The sequence below is a fragment of the Pungitius pungitius genome, chromosome 6 (assembly GCF_949316345.1).
Source record: "Pungitius pungitius chromosome 6, fPunPun2.1, whole genome shotgun sequence".
NCBI lineage: Eukaryota > Metazoa > Chordata > Actinopteri > Perciformes > Gasterosteidae > Pungitius > Pungitius pungitius.
In genome coordinates this window covers 9,959,513-9,976,646 of record NC_084905.1, presented here as the reverse complement: position 1 = coordinate 9,976,646, position 17,134 = coordinate 9,959,513, and the positions used below count along the sequence as shown (strand labels likewise).

Here is a 17,134-nt window from a genome sequence, read left to right as displayed (position 1 = left end):
TTAGACTGCCAGGGGACTTCTTAGGACACACCGAGCCCCTCTCTCACACTCACTCTCACCTTCCACAATAATCCATGTTTTATCAATGTACATCACTAATTTAGCTTCTTTCCGGGAGTTCTTTGTGCTTTCTCGCCAAGCAGATCTCCGTGGATCATAGTTCCGTGCGGCCCCTGGTTCTGACTCCTGGCATGGCTCTGCTGACACCTGCTGCTGCCATCATCATTACTTTAAATATGATTCATATTACTGTCATCATAAACCAACATCTTTATGCTCTCCCTCCCCACAGAAGTCTCTGTGGATGGTGGTTCTATCTGATGGTGGTTGTCCTGCCGTACACTTGTCCTGCTACTTGCAATTACTTGTATCATTTCTGTTAGAGGAATTGAATCTATTGTACATCTTTTACATTGTTGACTCTGTACACATGACATCCATTGCAGTCTGTCCATCCCGGGAGAGGGATCCCTCCTCTGACGTTCTCCCTAAGGTTTCTTCCCTTTTTTCCCCATTGAAGGGTTTTTTCATTTTTTGGGGAGTTTGTGCCTCGGCCTGCTTGTGGGAGGGTGTGTGTGTGTATGTTTTGATTTGTGTTCCCACAGGTGTTCTGACACACCCACCATCTAATAATCTCCACTGCCAGCTCCCACCTGCAGCCACTCATCACCCTCACCCCCAGCCAATCAACTGCAGGATGCCGTGGCTTAAAAGGAGGTCGGAGAGACAAGAGGGAGAGCTGTTGGAGAGAGAGCGGAAGGACTGTCGTGAAACAGAACTTTTGGGAACGAACTATTGTTTTGAGCAGAGCTCTGTTCAAGTGACTTTTATTTTGTGTACTTATGTATTTGGTCGTTTGAACTGGTTAAGCTTAAGTTATTTTTGTTATTCTGTCTGTTGTTATCACGTTGTTTGTACTACTCAGTTTTTTGTTTCTTCGGTTGGCCCAGGGAAAAGGGGACCGCACAATGGGAGTGTGTAGGTAAGAGACCCTGGGGTTTACATACTGCCCGTAAATGAACCTCTGTCTATACACACTAGGTAAGATCTGGACAGACCACCCCATTTTTCAGAGAGTTTATCAGGTTGTGTTTAGACTAGATTAGGGGTCTTTTTCATTGGTTAATTTCTTTGCTTTGGTTCCGCTCAGCCCCTTTTCCCCCACCACCGTATTATAGGTCAAATAAACCTTGTTTGAACGGTACAGTGTTTTGTTGGTCCTGCTTGTGCGCCCACTGTTTTTTTTCACCTCACCCACCTTGTGGCCAGCTCACGTGTTACGGTATCCTCGCTTTAGAGGAGGGCGTAACAATCCTTTAAAACTTATCACTCTTCAAATCAGCTGAGGTACATTGCCACAAACACAGCACAGTAGAAAAGGGTGAATTGTGGGATATATTAAAACTTATACTGCTTCAAAGCAGTAAAACTAATATGGGAGTTTAAAGTTTATGTCAAAATATTCCCATAACTTGAGACAAACAACGTGCCACTTCATCATTCCAAACAGACATACAAAAAATAATTTATGATCCATGGATTAGGAAATAGTACCAGTTGACGTGTGTAAATATCTGATATCAAATGAAAACTTTCCACGTAAAGAAATCTCTTGTAATCATATGGGAATTACTAAAGAGTCCCGATTTACATTGTACATATTTACTTAGAGTTCTTCTGGAAAGCATGTCCCAGTGTAAATTATAACGTTGCTATCTTGTGGAACTGGTTGGATACTTATGGATTGAAGCTGCGGATTCAGAATATTAATAATATAATTTAGTTTTAACAAAAAAAATCAGTGTTCTGATTTATTCACCAGGTTAAAACAGCATGTAGACTCTCATAGGGTTTTTAACTATTTATACAAATCTCAGGAAAACAATACAATAAATTCATCCATAGCCGTATCAAAGTCCCTCTGGGAATCAGTTCAGGCCAAAGTTTGGCTGTAACAACGAACAAGATGTGTTGTATTTACTAATTGAAAAACAAATGTCTGATGCTGCAAATCAGGGGTAACAGTAGCTGAAGTAAACTTGCAGCAGCTGAGAGGGATCAGTTTGTCTGACCTAGTGAGGAAACCCTGTCAAGCTACACCTTCTTTGGTACATTGGTGATGATGGGTTTGGGGCGTGTCTTAAAGATCAGCTTTCGTTTGATGAGGGCGGACACAGTGTAGGAAGTGGAGGTGGGTCCCTGCTGGTTCGTTTCCATAGCTACGTGTGTGACATCCCTGCTGCTATTGCCGTTGTCATGGCTGCCTAGGCTATCCTGCAAATGGCTGGAATGCTTGGTGAGGATTGCAAGGGGTTTCTCCAGTTTGAGCTGCTTTCCGTAGAGAATATGATGTCCAACTATAAGAACTGGCGTCCCCTGAAGGAAAGACAAAGACACAAATGATAAGAACTGACATGAAGTCATTAAGGACTTCAAGTTCTGCTGACTTTAGAGCTAAATAAACATACATATTGAGCCCTGAAAACAGTTGGCAATTAAAAAAGGCTGCAACATGTAGGACTAAATCAAACTATTATTTGCATAATCCATGGTTATTTTCCTGGTCCATTAAATGACCTTCAATCAAGAGGGAACAGTACCAGAACAATAAAGCCAAACTACAAAGTACTAGTCCAGGTATAGATCGGTAGAGGTGCGAGTGGCAGTTTGCGTCAGAAGTAGTCTAACCTTTCCGCTGTCCCCCTCATTTCACCATTTAGAAGTCAGGACAGAAAACAGGTTAATTCAGGTTAAAAGACCGGTGCAGCTGCTGCATTCATGCAGAGGTTGAATGGCACAAACAGGTAGACCTTTTATGTGGGAGTTACAATAGTCACGCCCCTGTTATAATGGTAGGGGAAACACTGAGTGTCAAACAAAATTCCAGGGATGGGGTCAGGACTGATAATCAAAATGTTGTGTTCATAGTGCTCAATTAGGGAGTCACCGTCTTGGTCCTGGTTGAGGAGTGCAAGGTCAGAGGACAAAAACAGAAAGTACCAAACCAGGCAGACGCTTATCTGATAAGGATGAGAGTTAGAGACACACCAAGCACCATACTCATGCTTTGTTCCTTATGTTTACATTAACGTTAGGAGACCACACATTGGATGTGATTGGATCTTGTGTTGCGGCGAGAGGACCTGCTCCTCCTCAACGCCAGTTTAGGGCCAATAGAAATCTTTCCTTTTCCGTCGTCATTCGCTCGCATGGCTTCTCCTACAGCTATGCCGATGACACCCAACTAATTCTCTTCTTCCCTCACTCGGACACTCAGGTGGCGGCATGGATCTCTACCTGTCTGACTGACATCTCCCAGTGGATGTCTAATCACCACCTGAAGATCAAGCCCGACAAGACTGAACTTCTTCTCTTCCCTGAAAAAGACCCTCCCATCCAGGACCTGACTGTTAACTTTGGCAACTCTGTGTTAACGCCCACTTTGACTACTAGGAACCTCAGCATGACACTTGACAGTCAACTCTCCCTGACTCCCTGAGCCTTTTTCCTTGGAACGATTTCACCGCTAAAACGAAAAGGGAGCCTGTGTTTAAGCAGTGCCAAAAACATCTGTAAATCTGTATTGGGCTAACATTATTGTCGCTACACACAAGACGTTCACTTGGACAAGCATACAGAACAAATTGATACCATAATGCTTCATTAAAAGCAGACTATAATGCTTTAGTAAGGCATTCTATATCCTCTACATACATTATGTCTAAGTGGAAACGCTAATGATTTGTCATTCTAGCTAACAGTTCAGTAGCTAACAGTTAGCCTGATCGCTCTCACTTAAGTAAACTTGATACTGATGGACAAATTCCTCATGGAAAAATGTGTACCATATATTCATTTTGTTCTTTTTTTGTGACAGAGTTTTCCTCCACCAGTCTTGCAACGTCATGAAATGTAATTGCAGGTAAATCTGTGAGCAAAGTTGTTAAGACTCCATTATCTCCTGATGTGCTGAAGCTTGACAGGAAGATTGGAGATGAACCAACGTGGATTTTTTTTTTTTGTGTGTGAGACATTGGATGTGTGCCTTGAGTGCGTGTGAAAACATGCAAAAGCGTGTGTTACACGGGGAAACCGTGAGAGATGGCAGCCTATAGCGGTGTTGGCTAGTTTGACAACAACTTTCCTAACAGTCAAACATCAAGCAAGTGCAACTCAAGACAAAGCAAGATGGCAAATAAGTTACTGAATAATCCAGCAGAAATATAAACATGCAAAATCACCTACAATTTCACTCATGTGGTGCCTATGTGATCATGAGGTCAGAATGCACACAAGATTGTACAAAATAATACACACACTATGCAATTTTCATTGTCGTTTTTCAATAAAGGGGGGAAATTGCACTTTAATTATGTGTCCATCTTTAATGTACCCAACCCACATAGCTTTAGGTTTTTTTTTCCACCTCAAACACATCTGTAAAATGATGTAATTCATACTCATGGAATAACGACGTAGTCATATAGTCAGATACGGACAAATAGGTATATAGCCGTGTATAATCAATGCTATGATTTTACCAGGTCGTTTTCATTAATATCTTGCTGTGGGTTAATACTAATATGAATGACATCTGTTAAGAGTTTAAAAAGCAGGGCAGGAACAAGCTGGTGAAAATGGGAACCTTACATATGTTTTATTTACTACAATCGTAGATAAATGTTCCAGTATCTTATTTGTGGTATCGTATCGAGTATCGTAACATTTTGGCAGGTATAGTATTAGCATTGTTGGCTGGTTGGTGTTCAGAGCCGTGAGCAGGACTTTGGCCCGCTTGTACATTTGTAGCTGAGCTAGTCCCACGACGCAGTCAACCGGTGAATTGCAGGTATCCTTGGACTGACGACGTTTCTCTTTGTACATATCTAGGGTCTTTAGAGAATACATATGAACAGTTGGCCGTTAGAAAGGGTTGCTATACCCTATTCTAAATGAGTGAAAACACTATGAACAAAACAGTGAATTGATTGATTTATTGGCAAAATGAACAACAATTCTCTATTGTTAGGATTTTGCATGTCCCTTTGCTTTTATTATTTTTCTGATTTAATATCTTTGGATATTTGTTGGTTGACCAAAATGTGAGATATAACATCCTGACTCTCCTATGGAGAAGGTTTCTATTTCCTGTCATCTGATACAACCAAAGGTTTAATCCACAAATGAATAAACAGATTAGCTTTGACTTGATTGCCAAAATAGCCATTGGTCAATTGCAGCACAAAACCATCAAAAATAGTGTTATAGAAAAAATGAATAGCAATGCCCCCTATGGAAAGAATACATTTCAGAATGAAAGGACGTTTGATCTTCTCCAAGATCATTTCAGCCCACTACCAAACAACCTATTAGCATAAAACTCTAAAACAAAAGCCTGTGCACGTTCAATTTAAATGTCACTAAAGCTAGAAATAGGAAAGGTAGCTCACCTCGTTGGTGTAGAGCAGGTCTCCCATTACATTGCCTGCCAGACCGGAGTCATGTCTGGAAACCATTTCTCCCTGCAGCTCCACCATAAGCCATTCAGGAGGACTGGTGCCATCCGCACTGCCCCTGAGGAGCAGAGAGACCCCGCCCCAATCAACTGAGAAACCGTTCTTCATTTAGAAAACAACATTAGATGGCAACATTAGATTACAAAACCCCTTTTCAGTTTACACTGCTTAATCCAGTTATTTAACCATATTTTCACCGCGGAATTTAAAAAAATAAAATATATTAACGTTATATGTTGACGGTTTTTCCTGAATTGTTTTAGAGTGTATTGCGTAATAATAACGAACAGCAACGATGAATCTTCATTGGTTATAAGAAAGGGTGCAACATATGGAGCAACATTCTATACACATAGGCCAAAATACATCACATCAGTAAAGTATTTTGAAATATAAATGATGTGCATTATTATGTGATAATGAAGACGTATGTATAGTTGAAGATATTTGTATAAAGTATCGACACCCCGAAGAGCTATAATCCGTATCGGTTTCCTTATGTATGAAGGCTGAAGTCAACGCAAATATCTTACCGTATGAATATTTGCACCATTGTCCCGTCAGCAGACGTTAACTGACGGCAGCACAGACCAGCAGCACGGAACCACCGGCACACAGTGCGCGCACTGCGCAGGTATTTCCCGCGCAGTCCCAGTCGTCGCAGTGCGATGACGCATTTCCGCTTCTTTTCCATGTTTGGTGATTCATTACCGGTTCAAAGGTTCTCAACGTGGCCGCTGATGTTTTCCAACGTGTGCCGTTGAAGGCAGACTATCCCCCGTCCGGTGCACTGTTTGATCACTTTGTTGGAGTCTAAAGAGTTAACGTTAACAACCCTCCGGCTCGTGTTCCTCTTCATAGTCCAAATGGGTGAGTTTAAAGTGCACCGAGTCCGCTTCTTCGACTACATGCCCTCGGCCATCAGAGCCATGGCATTCAGCACGCGCACGGAACGGCTCGCGCTGGCCCGGGCTGACGGTGCTCTGGAGATCTTCAACTTCTCTGACAACTACTTCCAAGAAAAGGTGACGTAAGGACCCCTTCACGTACACTGTGTCATCTTTGAGAGACCGTACGTTACATGTGTACACATTGTGATTATGGTCTATACAAACTGATTGAATGGTAAAATGACTGTCACTTACTGGTAAAGCGTCGGTACCTTCACTGCTAAAATCTCAATTCGCATTCTCCCTTGAATGTCCTTTTGTAAACGCCTTGATTTGTCCATCGAGCGTTGCTTTCTTCTGAAGGCCAGAGCTGTGTGTGAGGCCCTGGGGGTGAATTAAGTCATTCATCATTCATTCATCTATAAGCCCCACAGCTGACTGTGCTTCTGATGCACAGGTCCTCCCGGGTCAGGACGGCAGGGCTGTGGAGGCTCTGTGTTGGGTAGGCCCACGTCTATTCAGTGCTGGATTGAATGGAGAGATCACAGAGTACGACCTGGAGAACCTGAGGCCCAGGTATACAGTGGAGGGCTATGGGGGACCCATCTGGACCATAGGCGTCAACAACCAGGGAACACTGTTAGCGGTCAGTTCTGACTATGGGGATCTTTCATTTATTCTGTGGTTTATGCTCAAATAGAGGAAATTGAGGCAACGAGCCTCATTCAGCTTTATTATTTGTTGAATTGATGTTTTACTTGTCAGGTGGGTTGTGAGGATGGGACAGTGAAGATGTTTGAAGTATTGAAGGAGAGGATTCAGTTTCAGAGAAACCTTGAAAGGCAAAAAGGTGAGTGGCTGAGCTGCTTTTCATGCATGTGCTTTCCTTGTTGATACTCTGCTGTGTAGGGAGAGGGCGCATTATTTTTTTATGTGTCTAGGTCGCATTATATCTCTCTCCTGGCATCCGTCTGGTACGCTGATTGCTGCGGGCATGATGGACATGATCCGAATCTTTGATGCTGAGACGGGTAAGTAGACGTTACTTGATCCTCGGCTATTAGTAAACTTGTGTTAATGCTGGTGTGCTCTGGTGGACTTTAGGCCACGCCACACACAGGCTGCTGGTGGACAGAGGTGCAGCAGCATCTAAGAGCAAAGAGGTGGTGGTTTGGAGCCTTGCCTTCCTTTCTAACAACACCATCATTAGCAGTGACTCTGCAGGAAAGGTCCAGATCTGGGATGGGCTCAAAGGAACTCTGATCAGAACTCACCTGATTACCAAGTGGGACGTTCTCACTCTTTCTGTTTCCCAGGTAAGTGTGCAACCAAGTATTGGTATTCGGAAACATTACGTGACCAATGGCTTAAGGGCAGTTTAAAGTACCCATCCCCAGAGAATCAGACTTGTTTAATATTGAACAGGATGAGAGTAGCCTGGTAGCTGGAACGTCAGAGGGCACAGTCGTCCAGTTTCAGTTCATCTCCTCTACTGTGGACCGGCAGGATAAAGATTGGGTCCGAACAAGGACCTTTAAAAACCACTCACATGATGTCAGGGCACTCGCCCATACTGAAACTGCTGTGGTGTCTGGAGGTGAGTATCAAAACTGCTTTTGGTGTATGATTTTTACAGGGTTCGTACGGTCATGAAAAACTGTAAAAGTCATGGAATTCTAAAATGCTCATTTCCAGGCTTGGAAAAGTCATGGAAATTTGTTATATTCATATTTTCATATGGTTCATTTAAGATGCGTTTCAAACAATTAATATGGTTTTAAAGAGAGAAGCTTAAAATATGAGCAGGACTCTCTCGCCGCAGCGCAAATAGTTCGCCCCGTGGTTGTGTGAACGCACCTTAAATGAAAAGTTTGATGGCTGTAAAAACAGTAGCTCAAGAATACTGTGCCAGTGGAAGTGTAGATTTAACTGTGGTTATATGGGAACGTTCATGTCATGAGTTATAACAAACAAAGACTCCGGACGAGCAGAATACAAGTAATGTGGAGGCAAAATATTTAATATTTCAAACATGGGAGAGCGGCATTAACGAGCCGTGCTAAAAGCAGACATCAGTCCGCTGCTAGCGAAGCTACTACAGGAACCCCATCACAGGGCGACTGCTAGCGAAGCTACTACAGGAACCCCATCACAGGGCGACTGCTAGCGAAGCTACTACAGGAACCCCATCACAGGGCGACTGCTAGCGAAGCTACTACAGGAACCCCATCAGAGGGCGACTGCTAGCGACGCTACTACGCAGAGCAGCACTTCTCTCTTCGAACCACCAGAAGGAGCGCCAATCCAACATAAATGCTTTCAATATATGTAACATATCTTTAGTTCCTGCACAATGAGCAATAATATTACTAAAATTCCAATTAAGTAATACATGCACTTCCAGCTCTTAGAGAATCTGTAATATACTGTTAACAGTTCATATATTGTCCATAATTTGAAGTAAAAAAAAGTGTTTGTTCATGCACTGGCATGTTTTAAAAGTATTGTTTTAGCACTGGTATCAGGAAAACGCTCATACATAGTGGATAAACATAAAATTGAATGTAGGGGAAACACTGTGTATGCCTTTGGAATTGTCATTGTTTAAATATTTTCTCACTTTTTTATGTATACAACAAGATTTCATAACATTTTTGGTCATGAAAATATAGTTTGAAGTCATGGAAATCCATTGGTCAAAATGTGTATGAACCCTGTTAAACTCTGTTGTGTTGACTGGGCCGAGAGACTTGACCGATCATAGCTTGCTTTCCATCACAGCCTGTGTGACGTGGTCATGACTGAGGTGCTATGAGACCACTTTCTGGGAACAACAACGTAAACAAACTGAGGCATCCAGATTTGTTGACACACTGGTCGACATGATCAGGTGTCGCACCGTGTCTTAATGGATGGATGAAGGCATAAATTATTCAATATTATTTTAATGCACGATAAACTCGTATAAGATAATTATGTTTTGTATCCTGTCAGGTATGGATACCCAGCTGGTTGTGCGCCCCCTGTTGGACAAGGTGGAGAAGAACACGCGGGAGTCGGCCATGCGCAAAGTGTCTTTTCCACACGTGAGTACAAACTCCCGCTTTTTGTGATCAATTTTATGTTGACATCTGAACAGGATTATATAAGTGGTGGGGTTTCATGTTGATGGAGAACATAGTTAAGAGTATCCCATGTATATTGACTTAAAAAGGTCCCCCCTTCCCATCATGTCTGCAACTATCATTACAGAGTATAACTCGGGCCTATAACAAGTGGCTAACGGTACTAACAGTAACACTGCTAATCTAGGTAACGTTTAAACAGGTAGGTTTGCAACAGGGCACAGGTGAGAATCTGCCACTGGCAAAGGGGCATGTCTGACGTGGAACATCCTTTTGGCCATGCTGTGTGTGTCTTTGCTGATTCTTGTTGTTCCTTTTATTCTTCTGTTAATTTCTTTGGTAGAATAGCCCACAAAAGAGCACGTTCCTGTTGAATCACTACAGAGTGTGAACAGAGCTAGGTCAGGGCTGCTTCAGTGTTGACTGGCTTTCTTCTGCCTGTGTTCCTGTAGAGAAGCCTGGTCTGTTGTGCAAAGAAAGCCGGACTACTGCTCTTCCAGTTCCCTGATCATTTAGAGCTGTGGAGACTAGGGGAAAGTGATGGATATGGTGAGTAAAACATGCACACCCACATCCATAGCAGTGTTTGCCTAGCTTGGAGAGAGAGGGGGGGCACATTCTCTCGCTCACTACGCGCCCACAGCTCCACCATGTAGAGTGCAAGGCCTGTAAACGGGGTGTTGACTAAAGGAAGTTTTTGTAAAAAGCTGTACAGTTGTTATAGACTATTATAACACAGGTAGATTAAATCTAGCGTTCTGATTGGTCAAGAGTGAGCTACGCGGGGTGCATTATTCAGCGATAATGTATGGCTGCTGTCCACATTGACCCATTGTTCCATATCACTGCGCACTCAAAGTTTGACGTTAGATTTTGCGCGACCGTTAGTTGACATTTTAGCTTTTAGCTCGGTGGCGATCGCCGGAAACCCCCCGGAAATCCCACCAATGATCGGTTTTGAGGCGATGTGAGCTTTCGCAACCGGACAATTATAGTGGAGGTCATGAGCGATGTGAATGAATGAGACGTTGCGGGACCCAATGTTGTTTACATGCACGTACGGGTACGGGGACGGGGAGGGATTTGTTGAATTACTGATGAAATGTGATTCAAAACGTTTGTTGGCTACAACTATTTGGTGCTGACTCGAGGGTTGCCACTGCGCGTCGGGCCTAACTACACCGTCAAACTGTTACATTATTGTACGATAAAGTACAGCCTCTCGTACCTTATTGCCTCACTAATTCTATCTGATGACAGGAAAGCCTGGCGGCAGTCTTCCTGTGAAGAGGGGACCAGAGAAACTGATCCAGCTAAAGAGGAAGGTGTGTTCATTGTTAATCCGCTATGTCGCACTAACTAGTGCTGTGTCAATATGGCGATGTGCTTTAACCAAACCAAATGTATTCCATCATATTTATATTCTAATCTAATTACTCAACTCAAGAACCGTTTCCAGCAACACCACAGAATGAGGGCAAAACAACACTCAGCTGTTCATACTTTGGTGTGTAATATATGCACTAGCAACCATTTACTCCTGTTTTCAGTAAAATAGTGCTGCAGATGAGACAAACTAATTGGCTTTCTCACACGGTTGACGTTGTGTGATAAGATTTTCACATTATTCTACTTCAACAAGAGACATTATGTACATCCAGCTCTCCTTGGTTGTATGTGCCTGCGATATTTCCTCCTGGAGTTGTGAGCATGTGGACGCAGGGCACTGACTGTGCTGGTCTCTGCAGGGAGAGGATCACATCTGCTGCAGTGCTTTGTCTCCTTGCGGTGGCTGGCTGGCATACTCTACTGTCACCAGTTTCCGTCTCTACAGACTACAGAATGGCAGCATTTGCATCAGCAAGGTGGGTGCCTCATCACCCTTCTTCTACTCTCTGGATTACTCATTTCCAATGTCAGTTGAGCATGAAAAAAAAGTCCAGTTATAAGGGCCACGATGAAGCTCTGTGTCCTTCCTCCCTCCAGGTATCCAAACTACCAAAGGACCTACGTTCTGCCCACCAGCTGTGCTTCTCCACCGACTCCTCCAAATTGTTTGCGTCCTCCAGCAATTCCTCCGTCGTTCTTGTTTCCCTTAATGAGCCGCAGTGCAAATACCTCGGTACCCTCGGCGCCAATTACGGTGAGATGAGTCCCATCTGTGATAGTGCAGAGTCATTAGTATCTCATTTGACAAGGTCAAGAAAAGTCATCACTTTCTACGATGTCTGTCAATAGATTAAATCTCACATTTTGAAACTCATTATTCACGATTAGAAGTCTAAAGTAATCACTTTACTAGAAATTGTATTTTAGACACAGTTGTTTAGTTGCAAAATGATCTCCATCTTTTAACTACTATCTCAGTTTCTCTGTTCTAACTGACTGCAGTGGTTTCAGGGGTCAGCGCACACTGGAAGGAAACAAGGTTGCGTTAACTGCATTAAAATATTTCATTGCATTAATCTCGGCCACAATAGTCATTTTTTCACGTTCATGTAAACTGTATAACAAGCATAAAACATGAATGCCTGTGCAGTTGTCCAAGTTGATCACTTTCCTGATATGTTCAGTCCCTTCATTGTTTCTGGGTTGTACAGTCTGGGCAAGTCCCATTGTTAAGGAATCGCTTAAGCAAGCTTTTTCACAAATGTACATGTACTACAATGAATCTCTTTGCATCACGTGCTAAGTCCCTAAACCCAGTCCCCTCCAGCTCCGTCTTCCAGAGTTTAACCGATGCTTTGTGTGTGTTTTGCAGGCTCCAGACAGCCGGTCCACCTGCTGTCTGCCAGTGATGACGGCAAATGGCTCGCTACAGCTAACACCGACTGTGAGGTCCATGTCTACAACCTCGACAAGCTCAAGGTCAGTTTGAACTCTCTCAGCCAAATCTGAATATTTAGCCAAAGCAACAACAGACCATGTCTCCCCCTGTCTTTAGCTTCATTGCACAGTCCCCGTGTACGGCTCGTGTCCCACTGCCATGGCCATCCACCCTACAACCAGCCACCTGGTAGTGGTGCATGCTGACCAGCAGGTAAACACGGCATCCCACTCTTTCAGCGTCCGCTCTCCCTTTTATGAGAAGAGTACGACAAAAGGTCTGTCAAAGCTAACGTGTGTGCGTGCGTGTGTGCGTGCGTGTGTAGATCTTTGAGTACTCTCTGGTGAAGAAGGAGTACACAGAATGGAGTCGTAGGCTGCAGAAACAAGGACTGCACCCCTTGTGGCTGGAGAGGGACACTCCCATCACCAACGTCGCCTTCAATCCTAAAAATCCAGCTCACATCATTGTGCACGACATGTTTATGTTCTGTATCATCGACCAGAGTCTGGTATGTCTATGAAACAAAAGTGCTGCTTTATGCTGTTATGTCTTTCAAATTTCTCGGTGGTGATGCTGCTGTATTTCTGTGTTCTGTTTTAACATGCAGCCCCTCCCTGAAGCTAAGAATGTGCTCTACAATCAAATGACACTGAGGAGTCTGCCTGAGCCAGATAGGGTCATACACAGCCATGGCTTTAAGATAAGCAAAGATTTCCAGGTAGGTTACCCTGCGCACAGTGGCTCTCGGTTTCAATGATTCTGACCCAGTGCAGCACAAAGGCAGAAGCTTTCAAAAAGGACATTATTGTCAGATTATCTACTTTCTGACCGTCCTTATACGAATCATGTGTACAAATTCTTCAGTCTTGGGAAATGGACTAAATCAAAGCTCAAATTAATGCTTAATTTCTCATTTTAACAACATGCATTGTAACACCAGTAGATTCTGCACTTGTGTTTTTGTTCTGCCGACCAATCAGCATCTTGAGTTCCTTGCCATATTATATCTTCGTGAACACCTGACCTTGTGAAACAGTGCTTTTATATGTGTGTGTGTATGTATATAATCTATACATAGGAAAGACCTGTATAATAATCAACTGTCAAAGTTAGCGTAAAAGATAATATAGGGATAATATATATTTTATATTTGTATGCCTAAAACCAACTTCTTTAAATTAACAACACTCAGTAACATTTTTCTGATTTAGTTTGTTCTCCTGATTTTCAGCACCTCCTGTGTGTGAGTCTGTTGGAGGACCATTCTCTGGTAGTGGTGGAGCGCCCCCTGCTGGACATCATTTCTCAGCTGCCTGCTCCTGTTCGCCAGAAGAAGTTTGCCACATAGAGGAAGTGTGTTCATGTTTAACCCCAATAAAAAGTCAACAACTTCAGGGTTTAGCCACATCTACAGAACTGCGCCACAATGTGCCGTTAATTTAGTATTAAAGCTTTTGGATATTATCAATCCATGTACTTTTTTGTATTTGTGTATGATTTGGATTTCCTTTTTTTTATACACCAAACCCTACGTTGGACAGGACGGCTAAAAAGCCTGAATAATATATTGAATTCCCAGCTCTTGTGTCAAACCCCAGGGAAAGTCATGCTTCTCTAACTGGAAATAACCGAAACCCGGTGATAACTGGGACTTTTACACCGTGTCAGGTTGGTAATCCCGCCTAGCAACCGTCATCTTTGAATTTGCAAGCAAAACAATTACTTCTCTTTCAAATAGATTTTCCTTTTATTTTGCTTCAAAGAAGCTGAACCTTTTGTCTTTTTCAGACTTGTCCCATTGGGACAAAACCTTAAACATATTCAACATATGTTCATACAATGTCTTCTTGATGCACTCATTAATCAGCATTTTAAATATTTCCATTGCTCAAACAGCCAAAATAAATAGATTCAGATATTATCCATGGTTAAATAATTATTTTACAAAACTATACAATAGCTATTTTCTCCGATGATAACGGCATCAATACGTAAAGATGTATATAATTCATTATTATGAAAATGAAAAGGCCAATAAAAAAGTGGCTGGCGTGAAATAATCCCAGGGGTGTCGGTTGTGCCAAACCTCCATCGGACAGCATGCTGGACCAAAATTCCCTCAGCTGTCCAATGTCTGCTCACTAATCAGATGTATCAACTCTGTTTCTATCAATCAACCCAGATGAGACCAGCCAGCTCATTAGACTTGAAACAAGTCTTAAGGACATCAAAACTTGGGAGGATTTACTGATATTAAACTCCAGAGAAATCAAGTTATTTTAGTAGCCCCAGTGTGGCTTGAAAGTCACATGACTGCTGATATAGTTTTGTTTTTCTTGGAGTTATCTTATGGTGGTAGTTCTATCTTCTGGTGGTTGTCCCTGCTGTGGTCCTTCCCTACACCTGGATTACTATTCGCAATATTTCTGTTATAGGAATCAAATATATTTTACATCTTTTACGTTGTTCATTCTGTGCACATGATATCTATTGTATTCTGTCCAGGGAGAGTGTTCCTCCGTCTTCCATTTTTGTGGAACTCTATCTTGTAGATGTGAGGATTTCTGGACAGGGGATGTCGCATGTGTAAAGACTTTAAAACCCTCTGAGGGATTTGTAATTTTTGGTTTGGGCTATACAAAATGAATTGATCAGAGCCGACACCCCTAGTTCAGACTTTCCAGGGGACTTGGTGCATTTTAGAACAAACACAATATGGACAGTGGAGGCAGCTAGTTAGTTGTAGCTCTTTGCTCGAGTGCAGGTGCAACCAACAGCTACTTTCACAGTGACCGGCTTCAGGTAATACCTCCTCCCGTCGTCGCAGAGCTCTCTCTTTAGGAACACCCTGCTCTGTGTCACAGGGTATGAGTTGTAGTCGTGGCTCTCCACCGGAGGCCTGTTGTCCTGGATGAGGACGCACCCGGAACACAAGCACTGAGCCTCGGAGTAGCTGGAAGGAAAGTGATCCTCCTTTGTGACACGTCTGGAAAAGAATGAGATGAGTCTGATTAGCTTACATCCAATAAGACTAAAACTGCTTTTCATTTCATGTTTCTACACAGTACTGTAAATATACATCAAAGGTACGTTTTTAAGAGATTCGGTTGGACTACCTCGATTTGAATATAACAAAAGCGTGCAGATGTTTCTTTTCTTTTGAAGTGGACTTCTCATCATGGCCCCAGCTAAGATTGAAATGTTTTAATGAGAACATTAAGCATGTAGCATACAGTTTGCTTTCTGGGTCACACGGAATATAAACCAACTGCTTTGTTTTTGACACACGACGCACACAGGGGGAACAAAGCGGCCACGGATCACCTAGTTTTATATCAATAACAACACACAGCTGATCAATGATCACCTGAAGAAAGCTTCGGAAACCAGAGTAAAAATCCCCACTCCGAAAACAGCCTGTCGATAGGGTGCCATGGATTAGGGACTGCGGGGTTTACTCAGTGACGCAATTTACGTCATTCCCAGTAGATATGTGCCAGCACAGCAGTGGCATCAAGAGGGGACTTTCCTTCTCTGTAGCGAGCGACGGCGTCATCCACGCGCAGGGTGTGCCACGGCACGCCCACGAACAGGTCACGGGGATGAGCAAATATTGTGCAAATATGAAATTCACTTCCAGAGCAACTTGCCATCTACTATTAAATATTTATCGCTCCATATTTCAATCACATGCTAAAAAAAGAGGGTTCTCCATATTTTAACCGGACATTATTTGATATTTTGGAAGTTGCCCTCGCAACTTCCTCCAGCCGATCTTGAACTGTGACTCCTTCTGATGGAGCAACAGTTTAGATTTCTCATTGAGTTTTTTCAGTCTAACTGGAATTCCATCACAACAGAAAACCAATCCCAGGGGCAGGCTAAAAGCTGTATTGTCAAATGTTCTCCATCGGGTCATTGCGTCCAACTAAGCAGTTCACTGGCGTCATCCATGGTGTGCATGTAAAAACGGTTTGAAAAGGTGATACATACACGTATCTCCACGGGGACAGGGACCTGTCTCGGATGTGCTGAGGCGGCTGCTGCGGGAAAAGCGCCACAGGGCAAGAGGCCGAGGAGTTGGACATCGCCGCGGCAAAGGACTCCTGAGGCTGTGGGTAGTGGCTCCTCAGCTTCCTCTCCGCTGCCCGGTGCAGCTCGTGGACATCGTAGCACCGGTTCATCCTGCACGTCCAAACGGGCATGAGACAAAGTCCAAAGATGAGAATCTGTGGAGGGGCAGACAGGCCGACAGTCAGAAACAGTCAATCAGACTGACAGCTGCAATGCATGCAGCCAATAGGAGCCGTGCGTGTGTCCCTCTCACCTGCTTCATGTCCATCATGTGTGCCTCTCTTCTGGCTGACTGTTAAAGGATATTTTACCTGCATCCATCCTCACCTGTCTGCTATTTATGGAGCCGGTGCACAGGTGGGAAAAACCAGCATGAGGAAATGGAAAGGCCATTTAGTTAGTGTACTTCCTGTTTCCTAAGTGAAAGGAGCCTGCAACAGTTAGGTATGAGGGCGGCCGAGGAATTTTCTCCGCACACACGCACGCACGCACACACACACACTCACACGACCACTTGAGCGCAGGGAAGCTGACGTCACCTTGTAAATATGCTGCCGAGCAAAAACAATGTGATGAAACCAGAAACTGCTGCTGATGAAAGCTCAATCTATTTTAAGAGCGGCCATGTGATGCCATAATCACAACATCCAACCCACGGCTTTCATTGCTTTTACATGTATTTATAAAATCTTCCAGTAT

General features: G+C 43.3%; 3 protein-coding genes across 4 annotated transcripts; 1 reads left to right on the top strand and 2 right to left on the bottom strand.

Moving 5' to 3' along the window:
- Positions 1 to 1,376: 1,376 nt before the first annotated feature.
- Positions 1,377 to 6,233, bottom strand: chtf8 (CTF8, chromosome transmission fidelity factor 8 homolog (S. cerevisiae)). 2 transcript variants are annotated; one of them, XM_037450806.2, is made up of 3 exons: positions 6,050 to 6,233; positions 5,451 to 5,574; positions 1,377 to 2,376 (listed from the first exon to the last, which is right to left on the bottom strand). In XM_037450806.2, the coding sequence occupies exons 1-3, from the start codon at positions 6,208 to 6,210 to the stop codon at positions 2,095 to 2,097; spliced, it is 567 nt and encodes a 188-aa protein (XP_037306703.1). In that variant the 5' UTR covers positions 6,211 to 6,233; the 3' UTR covers positions 1,377 to 2,094. The 2 variants fall into 2 exon arrangements, with proteins under 2 accessions (XP_037306703.1, XP_062418764.1); XM_062562780.1 differs by lacking the exon at positions 1,377 to 2,376 and adding an exon at positions 2,383 to 4,893.
- A 145-nt stretch (positions 6,234 to 6,378) lies between these two features.
- On the top strand, positions 6,379 to 13,962 carry utp4 (UTP4 small subunit processome component). The gene is made up of 16 exons (XM_037450805.2): positions 6,379 to 6,541; positions 6,864 to 7,052; positions 7,172 to 7,256; positions 7,348 to 7,437; positions 7,511 to 7,722; positions 7,832 to 8,003; positions 9,401 to 9,492; positions 9,984 to 10,080; positions 10,792 to 10,856; positions 11,280 to 11,396; positions 11,518 to 11,674; positions 12,293 to 12,399; positions 12,476 to 12,571; positions 12,684 to 12,869; positions 12,969 to 13,079; positions 13,593 to 13,962. Exons 1-16 carry the CDS (start codon positions 6,383 to 6,385, stop codon positions 13,707 to 13,709), a joined length of 2,052 nt encoding a protein of 683 aa, XP_037306702.1. The 5' UTR covers positions 6,379 to 6,382; the 3' UTR covers positions 13,710 to 13,962.
- Positions 13,963 to 14,521: 559 nt separating this feature from the next.
- Positions 14,522 to 16,871, bottom strand: il17c (interleukin 17c). The gene is made up of 3 exons (XM_037450807.2): positions 16,689 to 16,871; positions 16,355 to 16,590; positions 14,522 to 15,347 (listed from the first exon to the last, which is right to left on the bottom strand). Exons 1-3 carry the CDS (start codon positions 16,704 to 16,706, stop codon positions 15,098 to 15,100), a joined length of 504 nt encoding a protein of 167 aa, XP_037306704.1. The 5' UTR covers positions 16,707 to 16,871; the 3' UTR covers positions 14,522 to 15,097.
- Positions 16,872 to 17,134: the final 263 nt, after the last annotated feature.

Bases quoted from the DNA above. Each gene is read 5' to 3' on its own strand.
- chtf8 (XM_062562780.1), bottom strand. From the start codon at position 6,210: ATGGAAAAGAAGCGGAAATGCGTCATCGCACTGCGACGACTGGGACTG. The intron at 5,575-6,049 runs GTAAGATATTTG...TCTGCTCCTCAG, and splicing joins ATGGTGCAAATATTCATACG to GGGCAGTGCGGATGGCACCA. The intron at 4,894-5,450 runs GTGAGCTACCTT...TATTCTCTAAAG, and splicing joins ACCTGCTCTACACCAACGAG to ACCCTAGATATGTACAAAGA.
- il17c (XM_037450807.2), bottom strand. The intron at 15,348-16,354 runs GTATGTATCACC...ATTCTTTTCCAG, and splicing joins CTGTCCCCGTGGAGATACGT to ACGTGTCACAAAGGAGGATC.
- utp4 (XM_037450805.2), top strand. From the start codon at position 6,383: ATGGGTGAGTTTAAAGTGCACCGAGTCCGCTTCTTCGACTACATGCCC. The intron at 8,004-9,400 runs GTGAGTATCAAA...GTATCCTGTCAG, and splicing joins AACTGCTGTGGTGTCTGGAG to GTATGGATACCCAGCTGGTT. The intron at 12,400-12,475 runs GTCAGTTTGAAC...CCCTGTCTTTAG, and splicing joins ACAACCTCGACAAGCTCAAG to CTTCATTGCACAGTCCCCGT.